Source organism: Bacillus rossius, chromosome 5 (assembly GCF_032445375.1).
Source record: "Bacillus rossius redtenbacheri isolate Brsri chromosome 5, Brsri_v3, whole genome shotgun sequence".
NCBI lineage: Eukaryota > Metazoa > Arthropoda > Insecta > Phasmatodea > Bacillidae > Bacillus > Bacillus rossius.
Window position 1 is genome coordinate 41,952,615 of NC_086333.1, and position 12,541 is coordinate 41,965,155.

Sequence of the window (12,541 nt, forward strand, 5' to 3'; positions counted from 1 at the left end):
AACTGTTGGAGCAATTGGAGCAGTTGGAGCAGTTGGAGCAGTTGGAGTTGTTGGAGCATTTGGAGCTTTGGAGCATCGACTTTTGAAGCCAATGGCTGTTGGAGCTTTGGAGCTCTTGGAGCAAATGGAGCATTTGATCACTTGGGGCTGTTGGAGCTTTGGAGCTCTTGAACCAATTTGAGCATTGGAGCACTTGGAGCTATTGGAACTTTGGAGAAAATGGAGATCTTGGAGTTCTTGGAGCAATTGGAGCATTGGAGCACTTGGAGCTGTTGGAACTTTGGAGCAGTTGGAGAACATTAGAGCAAATAAATCACTTGGAACATAGGCGCCAAATACAGGCGGGGAAGAATGGGAGCACTCGGAACGAAGGAAGCCGGCGGTAAAAGGCTGAAGTGCGCACGCGCGTTGCTCCAGAATCAGCGTTGGGAAAAACCAGAGCCACGCTCCAGAGAGAGAGAGAGAGAGAGATCAGCGCCGTCGACTGCAACCTCTTGGCGGTGTTGGAAGGAGGGGGGGGGGAGAGGCGGAGATTGCGTCCGGGAGATGCGCAGGGCTCGTGAGTCACGGAACCCGGCGGCCGGAGGAATCCGCGCAGTGCCCTACTCGGGCTCGGCAGTCATCACGAGTCGGTTTACCCGGACATTCCTCCCGCGGCGCTCTGGACTCCTCGCCTGGTGCCCCCACCTCCCAGGCTCCCAGGCTCCCAGGCTCCCAGGCTCCCAGGCTCCCAGGCTCCCAGGCTCCCAGGCTCCCAGGCTCCCAGGCTCCCAGGCTCCCAGGCTCCCAGGCTCCCAGGCTCCCAGGCTCCCAGGCTCCCAGGCTCCCAGGCTCCCAGGCTCCCAGTCTCCCAGGCTCCCAGGCTCCCAGGCTCCCAGGCTCCCAGGCTCCCAGGCTCCCAGGCTCCCAGGCTCCCAGGCTCCCAGGCTCCCAGGCTCCCAGCAGCGGACCAGCGATCGCGCCAGTCTTCCCCACCGTCACACCTCCCCGCCCAACTCCTTCCGATACAGTTGGAGGGCTGCGATGACACCGAAAACATCACTAGCGCACAGGGGCGCAACAACTAAATTTCCAAAAGGGGGGCAATATACCTTTTTATAAAGAATCATCGATCCCCCCTATTGAAGCGGGGGGTCGGGGGGTCCGGGGGTCCTCCCCCGGGAAAATTTGTATTTCAAGGTGGAAAATGGTGCTATTTAAGGAGTGTTATTATCTAAAAATTGATTACACAGCACTTTCTTTGCCCCCGTTTGCCACCACTTCAAGGTTTCAGAGGGGGGAAAAATACCCTTGCCCCCCCCCCCCCCCTGTTGCGCCCCTGCTAGCGCACCCATGTTTGCATGGACTTAGTTAACAGGCAAAAGGGGATTGAAGAGAGAGTGAGAATGAGAGCTGGAACTAAAAAAAAAAAATATGTGTGCGTGTACTTACGTACGCGCATTATAAGTCATACTTACTTGGCGTAATATAAATTAACTTTAATTTTACAAAAAAATAATTAATAGATATAAAATATTTAAAATGACTGGAGTGATTTTATTAATACGGTTGGAAAAGTATGAATTAATTAAAATTTAAAAACTAAAATAAATAATCATTATTCAATATTAATATAAAATACGCATAAAATTAAATATTTAATTAATAAAATCATCTATTTAAATTTTATTAGTAATGAAGATCAATAAATATGCTGAATGTTTATTATAGTTTTTAATTTTAATTATTTATTAAATAATAACGTAATAATGTATTATTTATAATACAAATCGATTAAACATACGGAAACATAACCTCACTTATATAAATACACTTGAAAACGTTTATAAATACCATTTCTCTCACTAATATTCATAATAAATACATTTTTCTACGAGATTGACCAGTATTTAATATCAATCACTAAATTATATGCTGTAAAAGCAAATATATATATTTTTATTTGTGTATAGCCTTCTCGTGTATGTAGCTTTTTTTTTCATCCTGTGAAAATTTCGCGCACATCGTAAAAATTCACTATCATTATTTTTTTTTCATAACGCGCCTAAATAAGCGTAACTTCAAAAAAATGAAAATATTGTTACGAGGCGTCTAGAGACGGAGCAGGCCGGCCAGTCCAGCGCACCAACCTGTGGGAGGTCCAACGGTAACCCCCACCTTTTACTGGACACGGGACTCTTCATATAACTACAATACCTCCCATTAGTCTGTGCTTTCTGACAACCAAGCCCCTGTTCCGTGGAATCTGGGGCGTCCAATGTCTGGAGCATTCTGCGCGTTCTGAGAGCACCGTCGCGTTAAGTGACGTAACTAGAACGCCATTGTTCTTGCAGCTTCGAATGTTGAGTCGGCGGACTTTGATGACGCGACACCTCGGTGGGGCTGCGAGAAGTTTAACGGTAGTTAATAAACAAAACTCTAATTAATTAATTCGTCCTATCCTTTACGGGCCTGTTTACCCAGACCCTCTTTTTTTATGGTTACTGGTTAATTATTGCTAAGATACATGCAGATCTGCACTCTTTACCTAGTAAACGTGGAGTAAATGGAAACTGAGTTATTATGAGGAACGCCTGAGGCCACAGATTCCGCTTTCCCCTTCCCCCCCCCCCCCCCTTTCCAATCACATACACGCTTTTTCCCTTCTCAAACTGAGGAATATTTCAGATTTAAGCCCCTGCATGTTTATTTAACAAGTTGGATAACTTCAGTTTTCATTAAACACAGGTCTGGATCCAGATATACAGTATTTTAGGTTTTCGATGTAATCAGCCAATCAGAATTGTGCTTATCGAAAACGGAAATGGAATGTGTTTCCATCTGTCAGATTAAGAAGGATAAAAACGGAAAATAATGTTTATTTAAAGTTTTTAACATGGTTTTATCTGGAAAGAGTGGGTGAAAACTCTACAACTTTAAAATATCGCAAACCATTCTGTTGTTATCCAGCGAGTATTAATGTTATTAAAAATAACAATCTTTTAAAAGTTTATAAATGGAAAAAAATTTAATTCCATTTTTCTGTCAGCATTTACATTTCAAAAAAGTTGATTGAAAAGTGTTGGGAAAATGGGCGCTTTCTCTCTCTTTCTAACACATGCCGACTGCCGTTAGTGTTGTCATTGTCTCTTCGTGCGCTGTTGTCATATAGCATATATATTGAATATTGTATTTCTTGAGAAAAAGCTCTTTTGCATATTGTTAAACATCAAAATACGCATCAGGTGATGAATATTTTGCATGCTAAATTGCATTTTAAGGAGCCAAAAAAAAAAATGCTTTCTCGCTGGATACTGTTTTGAAGTGCATACATACTTAAAAATGTATCACATAAAAAAAATTAACCTACAGATGTATAAAATCCAGATTTTTTAAAACTAAATTCATGTTTTAGGATGCCATAAAATAATTCTAAATGCAAAACAGATCCAATGTTTTAGTTATATGAATATTTTTTTCTTCCTAAAATTCATTTCCTCAAAAACCTCACACACCAAAAAGTCGATATGCGGCAAATGTTTTGCTGTTAAAGATAGATGGTGGATCGAAAGCATGAACGATGTGCACAATGAATGGATCTTGTTTTTAAAAGAAACACCATCTCAATGGCTCCTACAGTTTTCGTGCCCATAGCTGTGATGACATATTTTATCAGCGCAAGAGCAGGCTGTAATAAAGGCTCGCTCCAAAACTGCTTCGTAAGAGGAAACGTGGTCGTGTGTTTGAAGGGTTGGGGTTCTGTCCTGCAAGCAAGTTCAAAGGTAAAGACAACCTCAGTTCGCCTGTATCCTTCGACGGGCATTTCTGGACACCAGTTTGCGAGTCAGTGCCGTGTCCCGCGACTAAAAGGACGCGTTGTGTCCGGTGACTCGTTACAGTTACATTTTTCACATATTATGTAATTTTATTTTCTGCCTTGACCGTTTGAATTATGGTGAGCTATTCGTCTATGTCCGACAATTAATTGACTGTAGATAAAATTTTCCTCAGTTTGAAATGGGTCTAGGTTTTCCTCACCTGCATTACTGCCTTTGGCACCACTTTCCAAGCCACTGTCTGAACTGCTCCTGCACGGAAGCGATACGTCGATGAAGGCGGAGCGGGCCAGTGTCTGGCAATAGGCCTGTAGTTACTCGTCGGTTGCAGGCAAACGTGGGGCTGCAGATGATGAACTGCCGGCTGATGAGAGAGGTGTTGCATGGGGCTCGACGTTAGACCCTGGCGTGCGCGCTGGACCAGGCGTCAGGTCGGCGGCTGGCACGGATGCTTGACTATGGGCCGGTTGCACCATTGAAGATCGCTGGTCGATCCGAGATCATAAGAGGTAATGAACCTGGATCGACACACAAACGGATTGCACCATTCGAGTTCACCTTCTGACAGAGGATTGAGGTGAACCTCTGTTTGAACCACCGAAATTGATGGTTCAGAGCAGTTGGATCCGAGATCTTGTGTATTTTTCGTTGGTTTGTTGTGTTTTGTAGTCGTGTTTGCATGGATACTGGTTTGTTTACAATTGATATTTTGATGGGCTACAATAGTTGACAGGAAATTTAGGCCGATATATTTTTAGGTATGCCCAAAGTACGGTAATTGTCATCATAATGTTATTTAAAATATGATGCCAATTCTTGCCAAGCTTCTTCCTTCTGCTTACAAAACACGCCATCAGTTCTCTTACACTCTAAAATATCCAGTCTTTCTTGCACCAAATTGACAAGGATGATTTTTTTTCTTTTTCAGAGAAAAAATCTTTTTTAGGTACTGAAATTTTCTTTTCCATCGTCATGTGTACCCGCCTGTACCCCAGTCAACTTACAACCGACCACAAGTTTGTAATCAATAAACAAATAGGCTTGTATGTAAATATCACGATGCCAACATTTACAGCAAGAACTTCAAACATGCTAAAGAATATTCTCTGTGACTAGACGGAATTCAGTAGCCAATAGAAAACTTGCTTTCATTTTACAATCGATCTTTACCAACCTAAACCTAGATCGTGAGATCGAATGTCTGAACTCGTAAGTTCACTTTGGTGCAACACATATACACTGGATCTCAGATTCGACTTGAGATCACACTGAAACAAAGATCTTACGATCTCGGATCCGAACAGTTATTGGTGCAACCGGCCCTAGGCCTGGCACCGGTGAGGCCTAATATTATGAGACGTAAAAGATGCCTCGTAGCCTAGTATTCGTCGGTACCTTGAACGGATGACACGTTGTGAGAATTGAAGTCAGAGAACCGAGTACAGGAAGTCAAACTTCTGGTTTTGAGAATCGAGCTAAGTCCCGTTGCCAGTTGTACGACTAGAACTAAGTCCAACTGGACGCACAAAGTAAATTTCTGACTGCACCTACTGAGCTGATGCGGGAATAGGCGGCAATATCACTCGGTGCAGTACACAGAGTAACTGTCATCGAGCTGGTATTTATAGCATAAAATTAAGGCGAAGGGATGTGGGGGCAACCAATAATAATAAGATGGTAGCGAGAAAAAAAAACAGGATAGTTGGGGAGGGATTGGAGTGATAGGGGGAATTTTTAGTTAATATATGCTTTGGAAAAACGTGGTGGGGGTCCGTCTGCCAGCTGCCATCGTGAAAGAGGGACCTATCGCTTTTTTTTTTTTAACTGGGGTTCCAACCGGAAACTTCATGACCCAAGTTCGTTTTTTCTATTAAAATTTTATTATTTAAATTTTTTTATAATTTTTACAAGTTTTCGCAATTTTCTGGCATTAAAGTTACGGATTTTTGAAATGACTGCCGTAACGAAAAATGCAACGGTGACATCATAAATTTTAAAATGACGGCTTTTTCTTATTAAAAAATTTTATAATTATATTTTTTATAAATTTTAAACATTCCCATTTTTCTTGCATTAAAATTAGAAATTTCAAGATGGCGACCACAACGAAAAGTGCAATAGTGTCGTCATAATTTTTAAATTGGCGGAATCGTGTTTTTGTATTAAATATTTGTTATGTTTTTTTACATTTTAAATTTTTTCCGATTTTTTAGCATTAAAACAAGAGGGTTTCAAGATGACGACCGTAACGAAAAATGCAACGTCAAGGATATTAAAAAACAACATGGCGGAAAACATAATGGCAGAAAACCAAATTGTGTTACTCAAAATTGCGCATTTAAAATGGCTGCAGGGGCCAAGGTCAAGATCAATTGTTACGTTCAAGGTCATCCAAGATGGGCCCGTGACGTCAAAATCCAAGTTCCTCAATCCGAATCCTGTCCCAGTAACCCCGAATATATACTTTTAATATACACACCAACTCCCTTTATTTTTACCTACATGCGAACTACAGTATTACTCCAAGCATTCACGGATGTTGTTTGATAGACATAGAAAATTTACCCCCACTATTTGTATGTTTTTAACATGCTCAATGTCTTACCTTGAATGATTTTTTTAATTATTTAAACGATTTTACCCCATTGTCACTCCCTAAGTGGTGGAATTGTGGAACTGTGGAATCATACATGATCTCTGTGTTTATCCAGTATATGGGTTACCTTTGTTAAAAATACTATCCAAAGCCGTTCAGTACTTAAGTCATGTTTGAATAACAAACATCCACACATACGAACTTCAACATTGATACATTAGTAGGTTAAAGCAAGCACTCGTACTCCGAACGCTTCTGTGTCATCTTCATCACTCTTATTCCAGAATGTCACACTCTGCTCCCAAATTAATTAGAGCAGAAAAAACCTTTTATTTAAGTTACGATCATATAGATCAGTGGTTGCCAACTTCAACCTTACTGTGGGTCAGATATCATTTTTGAAACTAATCCGTGTGACATGAATTCATTTTTAATAATATTTTATTATCTTTTTTAAGTTCTGTACAGTATCAAATTGATACAATATGTGGCATGTGATGAAGTATAACAAATAAGTATTTTAAAAAAGTATTTACAAGCAATCAAATGAATCTAAAAAAATAATACGAATAAGCTAACGTGTAACGCTGCGTGAATTCTGATTTCATGCGCTTATAGTGTAACATTTTCATTGCTCTTTGCTAATTTTTTCCTCCCTGGCATTGCTGCTGAGTCCGTGGCTCAAAGATAATGCGTATAGCGTCATGTTTTGACGAGGCCAATAGTTTCAGCATTTTTCAGTGATTGTTATATTTATCATTTTTCAACGGACACCTTGGGTGCCTTACAACTAACTAGTTTAGAAAGAATTGCCATGAAACAGTATGTAAATTACATAATCAGAAAAAATATTTATGAGTATTATTGAGAGAATAGTGTTATTTCTGCTGACAACTTATTCTACATACATGAAAAGATCGGTGGCTAGGACACATGATTATAACTTTAAAAAAATACTTTGTTGAAGATGGTTTAGGCGGGTCGTACGAAACGATGTCGCGGGCCGTATCAGTTAACAAACCGCTGGTTGGTTACCACTCAACCAGACAAGTAAATAAAACCTACCCCCCGGGAGAAAAAAAAGTAATAATTTAGCGAAAATATTATATATATTTAACAATCCTAAACTAATCTACCATCTACTTGTGAAATAGAAATTAAAACAGAAGGGTGCGAGTACTTAATATGTACGCGTGTTTTAAGTTATACTTTTTGATTTAAGACACTGAAGTATTTGAAATTTATTATAACAAAAATTAATTAAATAAATACTAAATATTAAATATTTTTTTAACATGTTTGTAAAATTATTGACAAAATATAGTAAAATAGTTGAGATAAATTTTAATAAATAATGAAAATCAAAAAAAAATTCTGAATGTTTGTTCTAATTTAATTTTTTTAATATTTATTAAATAATAATGATATAATTTATAATGCAATATAAATCAAAATACATCATATGTATTATAATTGTTGTAATACCACTATAAATGTTATTTTTAAATTTTAATTACTCTTCTCTATGACTATTAAAGTTTACCAAATATATTTCAAGTTAGTATCACTATCATAAAGTATCATTTTCCACACCAACATGTTTGGTATGACCCCTAATTTTTATGAAAAAGACTTGATATGGGTTTAAGTTCATACACGTGATTCCACCATATTACTGTGAAACTTTCGTACATGGTGCGTGTGCATCTAAAAATTTACTCTCAACATTTTTCCATAATGCGAAATTATAAATATAACATTAAAATTCGAAGTTATAATTCTGTGGCCAGACTCGGGGCTAGTGAATGTTAGGTTTCTGTTGTGAGCGCCTTGCCAGTAGACACGGTCGATTGCAGGTCTGATGAGCACACCGATATGAGCGCACTGTGAGGCGAACTGAAGTGTAATGGGAGAGCTGTCGTCCGCTGTATCGGAAGAGTTTTCCACGCCGCCAGTCCCCATCGCGCACCGCGTATGCTACCGCCGGCTGCGAGGAGCGGGTACAACCACAACCAGCCGCGCCACCAACCACCATCGCGCACCGCGTGTGCTACCGCCGGCTGCGAGGAACGGGTACAGCCACCATCAGCCGCGCCACCAACCACCATCGCGCACCGCGTGTGCTACCGCCGGCTGCGAGGAGCGGGTACAACCACAACCAGCCGCGCCACCAGCCACCATCACGCACCGTGTGTGCTACCGCCGGCTGCGAGGAGCGGGTACATCCACCACCAGCCGTGCCTCCGGCCACCATCGCACACCGCGTATGCTACCGCCGGCTGCGAGGAGCGGGTACAACCACAATCAGCCGCGCCACCAACCACCATCGCGCACCGCGTATGCTACCGCCGGCTGCGAGGAACGGGTACAGCCACCACCAGCCGCGCCACCAGCCACCATCGCGCACCGCGTGTGCTACCGCCGGCTGCGAGGAGCGGGTACAACCACAACCAGCCGCGCCACCAACCACCATCGCGCACCGCGTGTGCTACCGCCGGCTGCGAGGAGCGGGTACAACCACAACCAGCCGCGCCACCAACCACCATCGCGCACCGCGTGTGCTACCGCCGGCTGCGAGGAGCGGGTACAACCACAACCAGCCGCGCCACCAACCACCATCGCGCACCACGTGTGCTACCGCCGGCTGCGAGGAGCGGGTACAACCACAACCAGCCGCGCCACCAACAACCATCGCGCACCGCGTGTGCTACCGCCGGCTGCGAGGAGCGGGTACAACCACAACCAGCCGCGCCACCAACCACCATCGCGCACCGCGTGTGCTACCGCCGGCTGCGAGGAGCGGGTACAACCACAACCAGCCGCGCCACCAACCACCATCGCGCACCGCGTGTGCTACCGCCGGCTGCGAGGAGCGGGTACAACCACAACCAGCCGCGCCACCAACCACCATCGCGCACCGCGTGTGCTACCGCCGGCTGCGAGGAGCGGGTACAACCACAACCAGCCGCGCCACCAACCACCATCGCGCACCGCGTGTGCTACCGCCGGCTGCGAGGAGCGGGTACAACCACAATCAGCCGCGCCACCAACCACCATCGCGCACCGCGTATGCTACCGCCGGCTGCGAGGAGCGGGTACAACCACAACCAGCCGCGCCACCAACCACCATCGCGCACCGCGTGTGCTACCGCCGGCTGCGAGGAGCGGGTACAACCACAACCAGCCGCGCCACCAACCACCATCGCGCACCGCGTGTGCTACCGCCGGCTGCGAGGAGCGGGTACAACCACAACCAGCCGCGCCACCAACCACCATCGCGCACCGCGTGTGCTACCGCCGGCTGCGAGGAGCGGGTACAACCACAACCAGCCGCGCCACCAACCACCATCGCGCACCGCGTGTGCTACCGCCGGCTGCGAGGAGCGGGTACAACCACAACCAGCCGCGCCACCAACCACCATCGCGCACCGCGTGTGCTACCGCCGGCTGCGAGGAGCGGATACAACCACAACCAGCCGCGCCACCAACCACCATCGCGCACCGCGTGTGCTACCGCCGGCTGCGAGGAGCGGGTACAACCACAACCAGCCGCGCCACCAACCACCATCGCGCACCGCGTGTGCTACCGCCGGCTGCGAGGAGCGGGTACAACCACAACCAGCCGCGCCACCAACCACCATCGCGCACCGCGTGTGCTACCGCCGGCTGCGAGGAGCGGGTACAGCCACCACCAGCCGCGCCACCAGCCACCATCGCGCACCGCGTGTGCTACCGCCGGCTGCGAGGAGCGGGTACAACCACAACCAGCCGCGCCACCAACCACCATCGCGCACCGCGTGTGCTACCGCCGGCTGCGAGGAGCGGGTACAACCACAACCAGCTGCGCCACCAACCACCATCGCGCACCGCGTGTGCTACCGCCGGCTGCGAGGAGCGGGTACAACCACAACCAGCCGCGCCACCAACCACCATCGCGCACCGCGTGTGCTACCGCCGGCTGCGAGGAGCGGGTACAACCACAACCAGCCGCGCCACCAACCACCATCGCGCACCGCGTGTGCTACCGCCGGCTGCGAGGAGCGGGTACAACCACAACCAGCCGCGCCACCAACCACCATCGCGCACCGCGGGTGCTACCGCCGGCTGCGAGGAGCGGGTACAACCACAACCAGCCGCGCCACCAACCACCATCGCGCACCGCGTGTGCTACCGCCGGCTGCGAGGAGCGGGTACAGCCACCACCAGCCGCGCCACCAGCCACCATCGCGCACCGCGTGTGCTACCGCCGGCTGCGAGGAGCGGGTACAGCCACAACCAGCCGCGCCACCAACCACCATCGCGCACCGCGTGTGCTACCGCCGGCTGCGAGGAGCGGGTACAGCCACCACCAGCCGCGCCACCAGCCACCATCGCGCACCGCGTGTGCTACCGCCGGCTGCGAGGAGCGGGTACAACCACAACCAGCCGCGCCACCAACCACCATCGCGCACCGCGTGTGCTACCGCCGGCTGCGAGGAGCGGGTACAACCACAACCAGCCGCGCCACCAACCACCATCGCGCACCGCGTGTGCTACCGCCGGCTGCGAGGAGCGGGTACAACCACAACCAGCCGCGCCACCAACCACCATCGCGCACCGCGTGTGCTACCGCCGGCTGCGAGGAGCGGGTACAACCACAACCAGCCGCGCCACCAACCACCATCGCGCACCGCGTGTGCTACCGCCGGCTGCGAGGAGCGGGTACAACCACAACCAGCCGCGCCACCAACCACCATCGCGCACCGCGTGTGCTACCGCCGGCTGCGAGGAGCGGGTACAACCACAACCAGCCGCGCCACCAACCACCATCGCGCACCGCGTGTGCTACCGCCGGCTGCGAGGAGCGGGTACAGCCACCACCAGCCGCGCCACCAGCCACCATCACGCACCGCGTGTGCTACCGCCGGCTGCGAGGAGCGGGTACAGCCACCATCAGCCGCGCCACCAGCCACCATCACGCACCGTGTGTGCTACCGCCGGCTGCGAGGAGCGGGTACAACCACCACCAGCCGCGCCACCAGCCACCATCACGCACCGCGTATGCTACCGCCGGCTGCGAGGAGCGGGTATAGCCACTACCAGCCGCGCCACCAGTCACCATCACGCACGTAGTGTGCTACCGCCGCACAGTGTGCAGTATGAGCATTCTGGAGGGACAAAATTCGAAACTCAAGCCAATGTTCTTTCCTTTTGCTTTTATTTGCTGTTTTAATGATTTTTTAGTTAACTTAATGATTTCTGTCAATTTTGGCAGCAAAATTTATAATATTTATAGAAGACCATAGAGGGTAACATTACTGAAATTCATTTACTTTGCAAAACAACGTATAATTTTTTTTTCCGAACCAGACTTTACCTGTTAGTGAAAATTCTTTAGTTAATGTTTTTATAGAAGTACAAAGTTTTTAAGTTTTTATAAAATTAAATTTATTACAATTTATTACAACAGAAGTATTTTTCTGCCATCCTTTGAAGTTAACAAGGTTTTTACATAAAATATTTAAATATGCAATTATCACCAAACAGCAGTTATAGGTTTTAAGTGACACTGATTTTAATTATAGAGCAGGTGTAACTTTTTTTTCATGCAGTTTGAAAATTAATTTATAAATACTTCAAGAAATGTTTCTCATCATCCACTGATGAATACAACACAACGCAACAAATTTTAAAGCATGCTAAACTTAAAATAATATTCAAATAAAGCTTTTAAGTGTCATCAATATGACTACACACAATTTTAAGCACTTAAATAAAAATATAAAATCAAATTAACACAAACATTTCTTACAGATGCTAGAGGAAATAATTTAGTAACAGTGAATCTAATTGGAGCAAAGGCAGGGCGTAAAACATCACATGTGGAAAACTTTGTTGCGTGTGCTCCGCATACGCACATCAAGATATGTTGCGCGGCGCCTTACCGCGCGCCGATGCAACCAGCACAAGCAAAGTGTTCGCGCGCTGCGCGCATGACGTTCGGAGCCGCTCGGGAGCCCTCGGGGAAGCTCGTTTTGGCGGGCTGCCAACCGGACATCGCCGCAGGCGCCTGTTCCGGTTGCCCCGACCGAGAACAATCTACCATGCTCGATACTAGCAGTTCACAGAGTATAAAAGGGGTCCCATTTTC

At 46.8% G+C, this 12,541-nt stretch overlaps 2 protein-coding genes across 2 annotated transcripts; one reads left to right on the forward strand and one right to left on the reverse strand.

Annotated features, from left to right (window-relative positions):
- Nucleotides 1–634: 634 nt before the first annotated feature.
- LOC134532246 (uncharacterized transmembrane protein DDB_G0289901-like) lies at nucleotides 635–4,023 on the reverse strand. Its single transcript, XM_063368666.1, has 2 exons — nucleotides 4,018–4,023; nucleotides 635–1,018 (listed from the first exon to the last, which is right to left on the reverse strand). Exons 1-2 carry the CDS (start codon nucleotides 4,021–4,023, stop codon nucleotides 635–637), a joined length of 390 nt encoding a protein of 129 aa, XP_063224736.1.
- A 175-nt stretch (nucleotides 4,024–4,198) lies between these two features.
- LOC134532247 (uncharacterized) lies at nucleotides 4,199–11,483 on the forward strand. Its single transcript, XM_063368669.1, has 2 exons — nucleotides 4,199–4,246; nucleotides 8,349–11,483. Exons 1-2 carry the CDS (start codon nucleotides 4,199–4,201, stop codon nucleotides 11,481–11,483), a joined length of 3,183 nt encoding a protein of 1,060 aa, XP_063224739.1.
- The last annotated feature ends 1,058 nt before the right edge of the window (nucleotides 11,484–12,541 follow it).